Source organism: Malurus melanocephalus, unplaced genomic scaffold (genome assembly GCF_030028575.1).
Source record: "Malurus melanocephalus ecotype Western Australia unplaced genomic scaffold, MMel_1.1 scaffold_401, whole genome shotgun sequence".
NCBI lineage: Eukaryota > Metazoa > Chordata > Aves > Passeriformes > Maluridae > Malurus > Malurus melanocephalus.
In genome coordinates this window covers 37,114-49,694 of record NW_026623633.1, presented here as the reverse complement: position 1 = coordinate 49,694, position 12,581 = coordinate 37,114, and the positions used below count along the sequence as shown (strand labels likewise).

Below are 12,581 nucleotides of genomic sequence, written 5' to 3'. Positions count from 1 at the left end.
TTTTGGCACTCGGGGCCACAGAGCTCCCCAGCAGCAGCAGCACCCCACAGTGACAAAGTGACACTGCTCAAAGTGACACACCGAGCCAGGCCAGGGCAGGCACACAGGTGGGCTTTGGGGCAGGGGGAGCCTCTTGGCTGTGCCTGGGCTGGCCCTGCCTTCCAGTGCCCCCATAAAGCACTTTCATGCTCCAGCAGAGCGCTATGACATCTCAGCATGGTGAATGCTGGGCCATCCCAGGGAGCCAGCACTGCTTTGGCAAGGCTGCAAAACAAAAGAAACATCAGCCTCAGAAACACTTCTTTATTCACTGCTGCTGAAGAAACAAAACCTTTATGTGCAGTAACTCTGCTTTAAACAGTAACATTTGTGGATCCTGTTCTTAACCTTTTGCATCTGGCATTCAAAATCTGCCCTGCTTTTTTTTTTTCCACGTGAAAGACTACAGATCTTATTTTTGTTTTGGCACCGGGGTGCAATGCTGCCGGAGAAGTGCACTCAAGCTGGCACAGACCAAAGCTGGTGAGCCACCCAAATTATTGTTGGGTGGTTCAGTCCCTCTCTATTTCAAGAAGCCTCTGGGTATAATGACAGGAAGCTTGCAGGCAATTTTAAGCTAAACCTCAGAAAGGCTGGCATTCGGTCTGTGYTAAACACTCCTTATTAAAAGCTGTCCAGTCCGGATCCTGGGTGGAACTCCGATATCTGCGTGGAGTAAAGAATAAGGGGCACGTTTGCAAAATCAATTGTGCAGTTTTTATATTTACTGCACGTTTACCACATATGTCATTTATTACACAGTGGAAAACCGTTAAATGCACAGTAGTTGTGCCAAGTGGCATTATGCTTTTAACAGCTTTATTCGTTTAACAGCTCCAGTTCTCATTATATTTTGCCATGTGGTACATGAGATTTTTATGCATTTAACAGTTTAAGAGGGTTCCATGGTATTTTCCTTTTATGTATTTCATACTGAGCCTGGGATTTGGTTTGGGGGGTAGAGGGACTGTAACCCCTGYACCCTGACAAGAGAAAGCAAAAGACAAAGAAAATGAATGATTACATGAAGARGAAAAAATTAATCAGATCTCCATGTGTCAGGGCACAAATACCTGTGACAAGGACAAGGCTTTCCCGTGTGCTTTGATAGCTTTTGATGTTTTTATTTATATGCCTTTCAACCACTTATTTTACATCTACTTTAATGACTATAATATTGTTTCCCTGCATTTTTCAGAGTGGATTGCACCTAGATACTTTTATCCCACTCTYTCATTGTCACATGCACATTTGTGCATTTTTGTGTGCATACTGATGCCCTCTCCTAGCACAAATGAATAATTTCATCCAGGATCAGAAGCAGCTCTTTTCACTGGGTAAACAATTCCTTCCAACAATCTCCAATCCACTTGCTTTTTGCCCTTCAAAAAAAATCTGTCTGTCCTCCTTTCCACAAAATCCCTTCTGGTGCATTATATTTTTTTAAAGAGTTGGATGAAATTTTTAAATTAATGGATTCTCTTCAGGAATTTCACCCCRACCTAGGTTTGCCCACATGTATTTTTTACACCCAAGGTAGAAACGAATCCAGGAGAATTCACTGCAGTGCCTTCTCATGCCTTTTTGTAAAAATTATTGGATCCGAYGTGAATTATTCACATGGCAATACCATATGCAGCACATACAACATGCTAAAAAGGAAACACCTGCCTAATACACCCATTTCCCATTGCCTTACCTCAGTAACCACTTGAGAAAGCAATTTCATTACCTGCTGAACGAGTAGGATACCWCCATTTTGAAAGTTCCTTGTCCTACTAGCAGAGATGTAAGTTATATAYCACACGTGGGAAAAGACATATATGTTTGTACAAAAGGGGAGAAAAAGCTTGGCTTCGAGCTGACCCTTTCCTCAGCCTCTTTTAAAAGGGAAAAGGAAACCACTTAAGCAGGCAAAAGCCGAACATGACAGGTTCCCCAGAGACGAAAATTGTTATTATTGTAGGAACAGATGTAATTTTATTGGTGGGAGGAAGAGATGGATCTAGTCCCAGCCCCAGAATYTGCTTTAAAAACAAAACCCCAGAAAGCCCCACAACAATGAAATCCTCTATACCACTCACCTGACTTTTATTGGCAGCCACTTTGGCAAACAGAGCTTGAGATACCTTGGCCCTTTTCATCTCCTGTTGGATCTCATCATAAATGGCAGCTGTGATGTTGACGTTGGCGCTGTCCGCCTTAATGGGGAGGTCTGTTGTTGGTGTCGAGGTTTTGGCCTACCAAGAGACCATGAAAATAATAATTAAAAAAGTGCTGCTTTCAGCCCAGCCATCTGTGCAGAAATTATCAAAGGATTTCAGTCAGCTGATGCCAAACTGCATTAGCTACAGAGGGACACTTCCTGTCCATTATTCTAATCAGGTTAATTGTGATTGGAAATAATTGCAGTGCATTCCTATAGGACATGCAAGGCCCTGTCAACTCTCCCCCTCTCCCTCTCCCAGCGTGTTTACTGAGCAGCTCAACAACAGCAAAGGTAGCTGGGCTGCAGGCAGTGCAGACATTGGCTTTGCCAGTCAGCTACAGCACAGCCACCAGSCTCTACCTTCTCCCCCCTCTCTAAGAGTGGCCTACACCTTGGAGGAAGAGCCAATTCTCCCAGAAAAAATGAGTAAATGGGTAGAGGTCTCTAAATAATAAATTATTACTCAATTTAATGCACTCCCTCAAGGCTCCCTCATGCTTTATTAAAACTATACGTATGTCACTTGAGTATGTATGGTTTCCCAGCCTTATCTTCATTATGCTAGCCAGACAGTCACCTAATTTCACCTAGGAAATCAGTGGAAATGAAAAAAAAAAAAACATTTCATAAAGCTGGGCTTTGGCATGCCTTTGATGTGTTGCCCTCATTCTCCTAAACTCATATTGAGATTTTGTGTATTCCACTGCACTCCTTTTAATTGAATGATTTCCCATCAGCTTCTGTGACAAATGAAGGACAATCACGGATGCTGCCAGTACTTTCCCTGGGCTGGACTAGCCCTRCAAGGCTGCTATCAATTCAGTTCASAAGGCTGTGAGAGGATGATTGTAAAGGCTCTTGGACTGGTGCTGCCCAGARTGCAGTGGCAGGTGAGGGGGTGAGGGTGGTGTGATGCTCACTGAGTGCTCCCAGCACCAGCTGCCCCTTGGAGACAACATCTCATTTACCTACCAGGGCTGATCACTGCACCCCTTACACCTTTTAAGGGAAACATGTGGGTTACTGATACAAAATCTCAGGTTTCTCTTGAGATGTAAAGGTCTTAGGAAAGAGCRCAACCTAAATGGCAAAGCTCACACTTCCCAAGAGATCTAAACCACCCATACAGCCCAGGGAAGCTAATATTTGGCCCAATTAGGAAMCTTTTCAGAAGGATACCGGTTTTGTGTCAGAGTTGAAGTTTGCTAGAGTACATAGTTTATTTACGTTAATGTTAATTTTTAACTAGGCAGCCATGCCCAAGTGTTTATTTGTTAATGGGAAGGTTAACCAGGCAAAACCAAACCCTCAGAACTTCTTTTTCTGTTTTGTTGTCCTCCAAACCTTCCCCTTCCTGACATCTCTTTTGTACCAAGGCCACATTAATAATGGAGCCAAAATCCAATCAAGACAACATTCTAGACTAAACACTCTTTCTCACTAGTTCCAGATAAAGCTTTAACCAACACGTATCTTCTCCCTTTCCTACTCTCCAGGCTCAGCAGGYGCTGCTCTGGGCTTGTTCCCTGCCTGTCCTGGGCACGACACACAGAAAAGGGGTAAGATTTTCCTAAGGCCAGCTCTGTGTGCAGGCAGGCACAGCTGGACAGCAGCTGGGGCAGAGCACAGCCACCACACTCCAGAAAGCCAGAGCTAAACCATCACAGGCCATCAACTGGGTACAGCCCGACACAGGGACCAACAGGGACACCCCGCTCTGAAATTCAGTGTTTACAGAGAGATGAGAGTGCAGGGATTGTGGGAAATGTAAGAAAACAACAAAGAGCTCATGGAAAGGAAAAGGACTGTCCAAGTCTGTCAGGACTGATTTAATGGAGATTTGTCGGGTATAAAAAAGGCTTCCCAGGCACTGGAGCCTTTGGCAAGCACAGCAGCCGAGGTCACTACAGCCTCAAAGGCTATTATGGATGTCTGAGATCTTGAGAATAATAAAATTAGCATGTAAAAGATTTAAAATATAACTCCATCCTGCATGGRTCTCCTACACTTCTAGGTCAACAGGCACATATCAGAAAAAGGCCTGCCCTACACACCCTGAAAGCTGCACCATCTTTTATTTAATCACCAAAATGGGAAGGGCAAATCCCAACCCAAAGTATCACAGTCACTAAAATGAAGTATTTTATGTTAAAGGCCTAGATTCAAAGCAGGTCTTGATACTAAGAAGGAGTTCACCACTATTGAAACATCTTGGGGCAAACAGTGGGGAAAAAAAGTGTTTGCAACCAGAGTGCCAGAGCACTGCAGCCCAAGCTTTAGTGCTGGGGCTCTGTTTGCATGCAACAACCRCCAACAGCTCAAAGCCCCTTCCCCACAGCAACCCAATTTTCTGGATCAATCTGCCATTCTCACTTTGAGACAGGTCCTGAGCCAGGGACATCACAAAAGGGTGGCTTGGGGCTGGCTCACTCAGGGAGAGCTGAGCTGGGTTACTCTGCATGCCCTCACACTGCCTGCACGGGCATTTCCACAGGTATCTGCCATTCCCCTCCTACCCAGAACGCTCCATCCCAAAAGCACTGCTGCAGGATATCRGTATCTATGGAAACCATGTTCCAATTCCCTCATGAACACAGTTCCTGCAAGGCTGGGGCACTCTTGCCACTGCTGCCCCAAAGCAGGGGCTGCAGGGGAGGGAAGGAGCTGCCTGGGGGCTGATGCTGCCTGGAGGATGGCATTTGTCTCGTCACAGCTAATCCCAGGCATATGGAAGCACAGTAGCCGTGCTGCATGCCCGGGAGCTGGGAAGAGCCTCATTTGCAGAGGTGTCCAAGTTGTCAAAACAGCACCTGTGCTGAGTGGTGCTGGCCCTCTGAGGGCTGGGGAAATGTTATCCGGCGGGCACCAGGCAAGCACCGGGTACACAAACCTTTGTGTGCTGCTTTCGCTGAGCAAAAATCTCACAATATTCTACTGCATTCCTCAAGGCAAGAACAGGCTGGTTTATACTTCTAGAGCATGGTTTTCTAGCAACGTTTAGCCCTTACAAAAGCAGGCAAAATGTCTATTATTTTAAATTGTGTTCTAGCTGTGGCTAGAGCATGGGAAAATGGCATATGTCAACACAGGAATGAGATGGGGCAAGAGATCCAATTTTTATTCTCACTGGATTGCATCTAAACTCTCGATTTCCTTTCAGTGCTTGACTCTAGTACAAAACCTATTGCAATAAATATAAACAGGGGTAAGCTAATTCTGCAATCAATCTATAGCACTGCAGAAAGTGGGTACACTAAATAGTAAAATAGTTCCCCCACAGTCTTTTATTTTTACTTATCAGTAAAAAGATGAGGAACATCCAATGAGTTTCCCATGTAATGAAAATTCAGTGTCAAATTTCGGTTGGCAGGATACGCCTGCTTTCAGTGAAAACAGTTCTTTACATCATTTATTGTGGTGAAGTGCATCTACATGTCTGGGTTAAACTGAATAACCTCAACAGTTTCTACAAAATCAATCATCCTTCCTAAGGAYGGTCAGTTTGCATGTACAACTTCTCTCCCCCTAGCAGTTATTTCCTTGCTTACTTACTTTCAGCACCTGTGGCTACAGAATTCAATGAGAAGTGCTCAGTGGTCTATTATAACAGTTACACAGGCCCATTTCCTAAAGATCAGAAAAGTGCTAGAACTGACCTATCGTGTCTGTGTCGTTAGAAAGTTCAGACTCAAGTCAGGCAAATGTCATGACAGGAGCTCATCATCAGCCCTGTGCAAAACCCTAATTTTCCAGAGTAAACATCTGCATCAGCCTGCTACAAGGGGGGATGACTATCACAGTGCAATATGTGGATGCTCTTTCTTGAAGCAAAGGAACAGCGTACCCAGGGAAGAGTGGGTGGTGACAGCACATTAATAAACACATGCAGTTAAGGTGATGAGATAACAGCTTCTTGGGAGCTCTAAAGCATCATCTTCCTTCCCAGCACCCTGTCCATCCCCACTTTCTGTACCTGAGAAATGGACATTTTTACATTTACTCGTAAAAACCTCTAACTCAAGGACTGTGATTTCCTATGCAGGATACAGAGCCCAGCGTTTTCTAACAATATCTATCTAATGCTCTATGCACCTCTGCTCACCAGACACTTTTTATTGCAACATGTATGAACCAGAAGCCCAAAAATTTCCTCAGTGTTCCACCGAAGGTAATGGACACAGGCAAAAAGCTACATGCACTGTCTTTCTATAATACATTCTATAATGGCCATTTAATGGACATATATCAACAGCAATGCCCACATGTACTCTTTCAAGCACCGATGTTACATACTCTTTTACATTTGTGGCATTGATTAAACTAGAATAATCACCACCATGTCTTGCTGAAATCCACTAAGTCTCTTAACAGCCACTCCAAAACCTTACAAAAGATTTTCTACAACTCYTCTGGGCAAGGAGAGAAACAGACAGGGGAAGGGTGGGAACAAACTCCTTCCTTGGAATAATCCACATAACAAACAGGTAACAAGGGGTTGCATCTTACCTGGGGTGTTCTGGAGGAGCTTGGGCTGCTGGCAGCTGAAGACACCATGCTCACGTTTGGGTTCATACTTCTCTCTCTCTCATCCTGATAAATACGATCCCGCTCTGAGTCAGGCAAGTTGAGGAAATTCTGCATTGCCCTTAAGTTTACCAGGAGGGACTGGGAAGCTGTCCTAGGGTCTTCTTCTTTACGCAGGATCTCTGACAACAAACCCTGGTTTGAAAAAAAAAAAAAAAAAAAAAAAAAAAAAAAAAGCTGGTCATGTTTAGTGTAACCAGCTGGGTTGCAATACTGAGAATCTACATCAGAATCTCATGGGCTCTCCCTGAGGGGATATTTTGTAGGAAAAGTGTTTGTCTTCTGGGGGCTGGGGTTTATTTTGGGACTGTCCTATTCTGGCACAGTAATAAGCTTCTGAGTACAGAGATGCTGGATAGGAAGGTAGGTGCACTGGGTAGAAGAAATTACAGTTATCACCAGGTGCTTGCTGCAAATATTTTAGGAGCTGTTAGATCTCTCTCTCTCTCTCTCTTTTTACTTGAAGCTGGGAACACTTGGCAATCCTGTTCGTCTTTGACAAATCTGCCAAGGTTGGTAAATTTAGTTTCGACATTTAAACAGTGCAGGAGGTTTATAAAGAAAAACGTTTGGCTGGGTTTTGATGTTACAGTCCGTTCATTTCAGTTTGGACAGTCATTTCTGAAAGGAGAAAAATGAAGCAATAATAAAACCTTAGAATCTAGCTTTAGGGATTTAACCCATTCTTTCATGCCTCAGTTTACAATACCACAGGCTTCACATTGCAACCATGAATGAACACCATATTAATGTAGTTTTTACAAAAGCCATTACACAGCTGTTCCTTCACAGACAGGACCCAGGCAAGCTGCCTCCCTCCTTACTCCTTTCTYATCAGAAAAATGTTACTAGAAAGCAGCCAGATACTCCAAACCCTGGAATATTCAGTTCTCATTTATTTCGTTCCGTATCTCCTTCAAAAAGCCTTGCTAAAAGCACTGTCACTACAGTTGGCCAATTAACCAAATGCCAACATTTTTAGTATATATTGATCTTATTTACCAGGCTTCCTGACAAAGCCAACTGACCAGCAAATTACGTACCTGTATCTGCATTTATCTGCTATTAAACACCTACACTAAAACAAACATGTGAAAACTCTACTTCAGCAGTGTTTAATAGGACAAATGCTCAAAATCAAGCTCCCCACACAACCTGAAGGTAGGCTCTATCCTTTCAGCTCCTCATCAACAAAACCAAGCTAAGACACTCCCAATTACATTTTTCTGCAATTATCAGTGAGGGCACCTGAAGGATGGGAGGTGGGAATGGAACCATGGTGAGCTCTGCTCAGAAATGGGATGGGAGAGAGAAGCTGGCTGGTGGAAAGGGGCTGCACTGGGGAAAAGTCTGAAGAAGTTGCAGTGGTTGGGTTGTCCTCTGCTATTGCAGTGGTTGGGTTGTCCTCTGCTATTTTGTGTGACCAACACAACTGCATGCACATATTTGGCCTCTTGCTCAGGATTTATCACCCCTCAGAGAAGCTAAGGGCATTCTGAAGAGCTTTCTAGAGTYTGACAGGCTCATAGGCTGGGGGAGATTAACCAAACAAGGACAYAGAGGAGCTTGAAGCCACAACCTGTGTGATTCCAAGACCGATGMAAGTCCTTATTAAAATTTTCCCTGAAAGTCAGTGAAAAATTCTGCAAATGAAATAAATAAAYAAAATATTGGTTCCACCAATTCCCTAAATTCCTAATTCCCTGTGTCTTTGAAAGGATATACATAAAAAAATGTATTTTAAAAAGAAATGCTCAACTTCAAAAATTGARTTTAGTATGAAAGAAATGGACCTGAAAGCTCGTGAAGCTGACTCTTAAGACAGTTTTTTCTCCCTCCCATCTTAGCCTCGCTAAATTTATAGTGCAATTTCAAAAATGGAGAGCAGAAACATATGCAAAAGCATGCCAGCAATTACTTTTCCATGCAGTCATTGACTCTGTATGTAAATCAGAGGCTCACACACACGAGTGGCTTGGTCATGGCACTGAGAGCTATCTCCCTGCCTGAGACACCAACCCTTGTGCTTGAAGGCTCTGCTKTGTCACCAGAAACTCCTTCTCATGSAGCAGATTTGGTGSCTGCACTTTTGCTTCCAGAAGGGTGTTATCCTGACCTGCCAGAGGGATGGAGCAATATTTTGCAGCACTATCATCAGGAGCATCGTGTCCTAAGGGAGGGATGGCTGCACCTGCCCCGCTCCAGGGGTTATTCTGCAGGTAGGAAACCTGGCTGCCAAGAGGGTTTTTCTGCAGCTCCTCTAAGTGCTTTGGCAGCTTAGGAACCATGYAAACAGCAGGAGAGCTAATAAGAAAACTGACTCATGAGGGAAAAATCTCGTGTCCTCCTGCAGCTGAAGATAAACAACAACGGTGGTAAACAGCAGCAGCAGATAGCTCAGTGATAGGGGAGGACAATAAAATAAAGTGTCTTGAGAGCAATAACGTTTACAATAATATAATTCTGAGCTACTGAAGTATATGCAAACTAACCAGTGAGCAACATTATAAAAAATAAAGTGATATTAAATTATCTGTTCAGCCTTTTTGTCACCTGCAACAAATTAGGCTTTCAATATGCAAAACATCTTCGTTCCAGAAAAACAAATGATCATTATTTCATTTAATTGTAATTTAATGAGGCATAATGTATTTTTTAAAGTGATATACACCAGGTGTGTGGTGAGGAAACTGGCCCAGCCAGACAAACACTACTGTTTCTATTTTTGAGAAAACCCTAAAGCCAGCCAGAGACTGTTTTCATTTCTGCAAATTATGTTTCTGCTGGAGGGAGTGAGGGAGGGAAACCCACAGCATATACATACATTTCTTATAAAATTCCATTGGCTAAATTAGCTCATTCTGACTTACTTGCATCTCACGTATTAAAAAATAAAAATAAAAAATTGGCAGTTTGCAGAGTAACCAATTCTGCAAWCCTAAAAGATCATCTTCAGGGACTAGAAACTCTCAGTTTGACTTTAAATAGCTAAACAGATCTTCAACATAGAACACAGCTCCCAGGATACATTTCAGGACACGYAGCTTGATAATATCTTTGCTTTTCCACTCCTCTGCATCATTTTTAAAGCGGCTGCTGAAGAGGCAACTGATGAAGTTTAATGTTCACACAGGCTGTGCTTGCAAACGAGGTGTGTGATCACCCTGAGACAAGGGGTCTGCACAGCCTGCTTCACCCTTGGAACTTGCACTATTTTTAAAATTACACACTGGATCCATAACTGACTTTAAGAAAATAATACCTGCGGTGGAGGAAAAAGCACATGTCCAATCAAAACAAAAAAGTCATTGAATCTATTTAAAGTTGGAGTAATTTTGACAGTGGTTTTTTTCAAACTAGCTGAAAGAAAGTCCCTTCGGGCCAGCAAAGTCACTGTCACAGAGGTATGCTTTGCATTTATTCTATGAAACCCCATTTGTGAACTTCTTTTACTTTTATTAACTACAGCATTTCCAGGACAAACAACCCAAACTTCACTGGCAAGTAATCTTTTTTTTAAAGCAGCTTCTGAGAGATGATGCAGTACAAGGTACAATGTTATTCCAATTGGGACTCTGACATCCAGTGGACAACTGAGCAGCCTTGGAGGCAAACAGAGGCCTGACCACAGCCCACAGGAGGTGAGCAAAGCCTCTGTGTCCTCTTCCCAAAGGGCTCAAAGAGATCTCAGTGGGACAGCAGATTGCTCCAGCAGTGACCAAAGGCAGGACAATTTTGTAAGCACACCTTCTGAAAAGCAGTGGGGATGGGGACAAGGCAGAGCTGCTGGAGCACAGCCCAGACATTCGTGTCCCAGGGACAGAGGAGAACAAGGGCCATCTCCTTGAGGAGACTCTCAAGCATTGGACAGAGCCTCAAACACATCAGGTTTGATGACTTGGATGGAAGCCATGCTCTGCCTCTTCAGACCTAAGCCATTTGTCTACAAAAGCAGGCACTAATGTTAAAGAGGTTCAGAACAGGCTTTGGACAACCAAAACAGTGGCCAAGGCAAAAATTTAAATAAACCCAACTAATGTGCTAAACCTCAGTTTATATGTTCTGTATGAGGAAATTATATATATGAAGGACTGAAAAAGCATAAACACTTTTTCAGATTTTCAGTCTATTTGTGCCTCTCCATACTTCAGCTATGGCCAAAAGCAACAGAGAAAATGCTGAAATACTAGAAAAATATKGCTTCTGCAGTGCTTAAAGTTCCAAGTATTTTTAATCCCTGCACTTGTACTGACAAGTCTCAATAGAAAAGCTGTTCTGCTTTGCATCAGGGATACATGTGACCCTGAGCAGGAGGAGAAAATGCAGAGATTTATTCAGTTTCAACATCTGGATCTTAAAGGTCAGTGATGTCACCCTGTCCCCTCTCAGCATTTACTCCAGGTCCCACCTTCCAATATTATCCTCTGGGCTCAACGAGATACATTCAACAATTCTGAAATACTTCTCTTTACYTCTAAGTACACAGTACTTGCCAAGAACCTCTATATGAAGCACTTGTAGGCTTCTTGGGACTCAAGCTCATTTTCAAATTCTCACTGCTTTGTTTCCATTTTCTTTCATCTCTTCCTAATTCCAGCTAGGATATGAAGCAGAAGTGCTGGAAGTCTATCAGAAATGCTTATCCTGGCAATGTGTCCAGTCCAATTTTGTGAGCAAAATTGCTTTAGATAATCAGTGGAAATTTTTGAGTGGTTAGCCAAACCAAGCACCTTCATATCCATTCTGTCACAGTTTCCATCAGGCAAAAGTATTTTTGTACCCTGTTCCCTGACCAGCTCTTCTCTCTCAGTGGTCTAAGTGTGTGGTGCTACATTTGTACCAGTTTTACAAACTTTAGAACTTGAAGGACTCTGAGTCTGACTCTCCATGAATGAGACACCAACAGTCTCCCAGTACCCTTCAGTGTACACATCAAATCAATCCTTCATTTAGAAGAAATCTTCTCATCTCCAGATTCAGTGCCTACAGCCYGAGTGTGAGCCTTGTTCTTAAACTCATTTAACTAATGCTAAAATACATACATCTCAGGAGAGAGCTGCTTAGGCACAAAGCATTTAGAAGCTGATTTGAATAAAACTTATACAGGGTGCAACAATGACAATTTGATTTTTATTATTAAAAATGAAGTGTTTAAATCCTCAAAGAAAACTACTTTATTGCATTAGTTTAATAAAAYCTCCTTTTTATTATGGTATCTGGTTTTATGAGGGAAGACAGGATGTGCATGCGGATGCATGTGGAAAAGGAGGCAGAGAAAAAMCAACCACCTGCAGCCACCAAGTGCCACCATTTACATGACATGTCAGATCTTTATCCTGAAATATGCTGGAAAATGACCAAATACATACAGCTTGTGCACACTGGAGATCTGTGCTTTTGCTTCTAAGGCTCAGGACTCCTGTGCATCAGCTGAGCAGGCAGCAGCCACCTCCTACAAGCACACATTCTGAAAGCCTGACTCACATGCTACTTAAGATCTTTTCATTCAGCCTATTGAATACAATTAAGTWAATTGAAACTGAAATTTTGGGCAGTGCAAAACCCACTGTTGGAACAAATATCCCATGTAGCAAAAATCTGCAATTTATTACATTAAGCACTTCCCTTAGAGACTGCCTTCTTTCCTGTGAGTACAACAGAACGCTGCTTGTGCCACATTACACCCAAGAATAAAATAAGCAGGCAGCATGAAAGGGTTTCATGCTATAAGGGAGAGTTTTCTGTGAGG

General features: G+C 42.9%; 1 protein-coding gene across 1 annotated transcript in view; it reads right to left on the bottom strand.

Annotated features, from left to right (window-relative positions):
• LOC130581288 (DNA-binding protein SATB2) overlaps nt 1-12,581 on the bottom strand; it is a gene marked incomplete at its 5' end in the record, with an annotated part of 70,776 nt that overhangs the window by 33,274 nt on the left and 24,921 nt on the right. The window contains 2 exons of the mRNA XM_057379316.1: nt 2,124-2,279; nt 6,755-6,967. Of these exons, the coding sequence (XP_057235299.1) occupies nt 2,124-2,279; nt 6,755-6,967 (369 nt within the window). The remainder of the gene's footprint in view (nt 1-2,123; nt 2,280-6,754; nt 6,968-12,581) is intronic.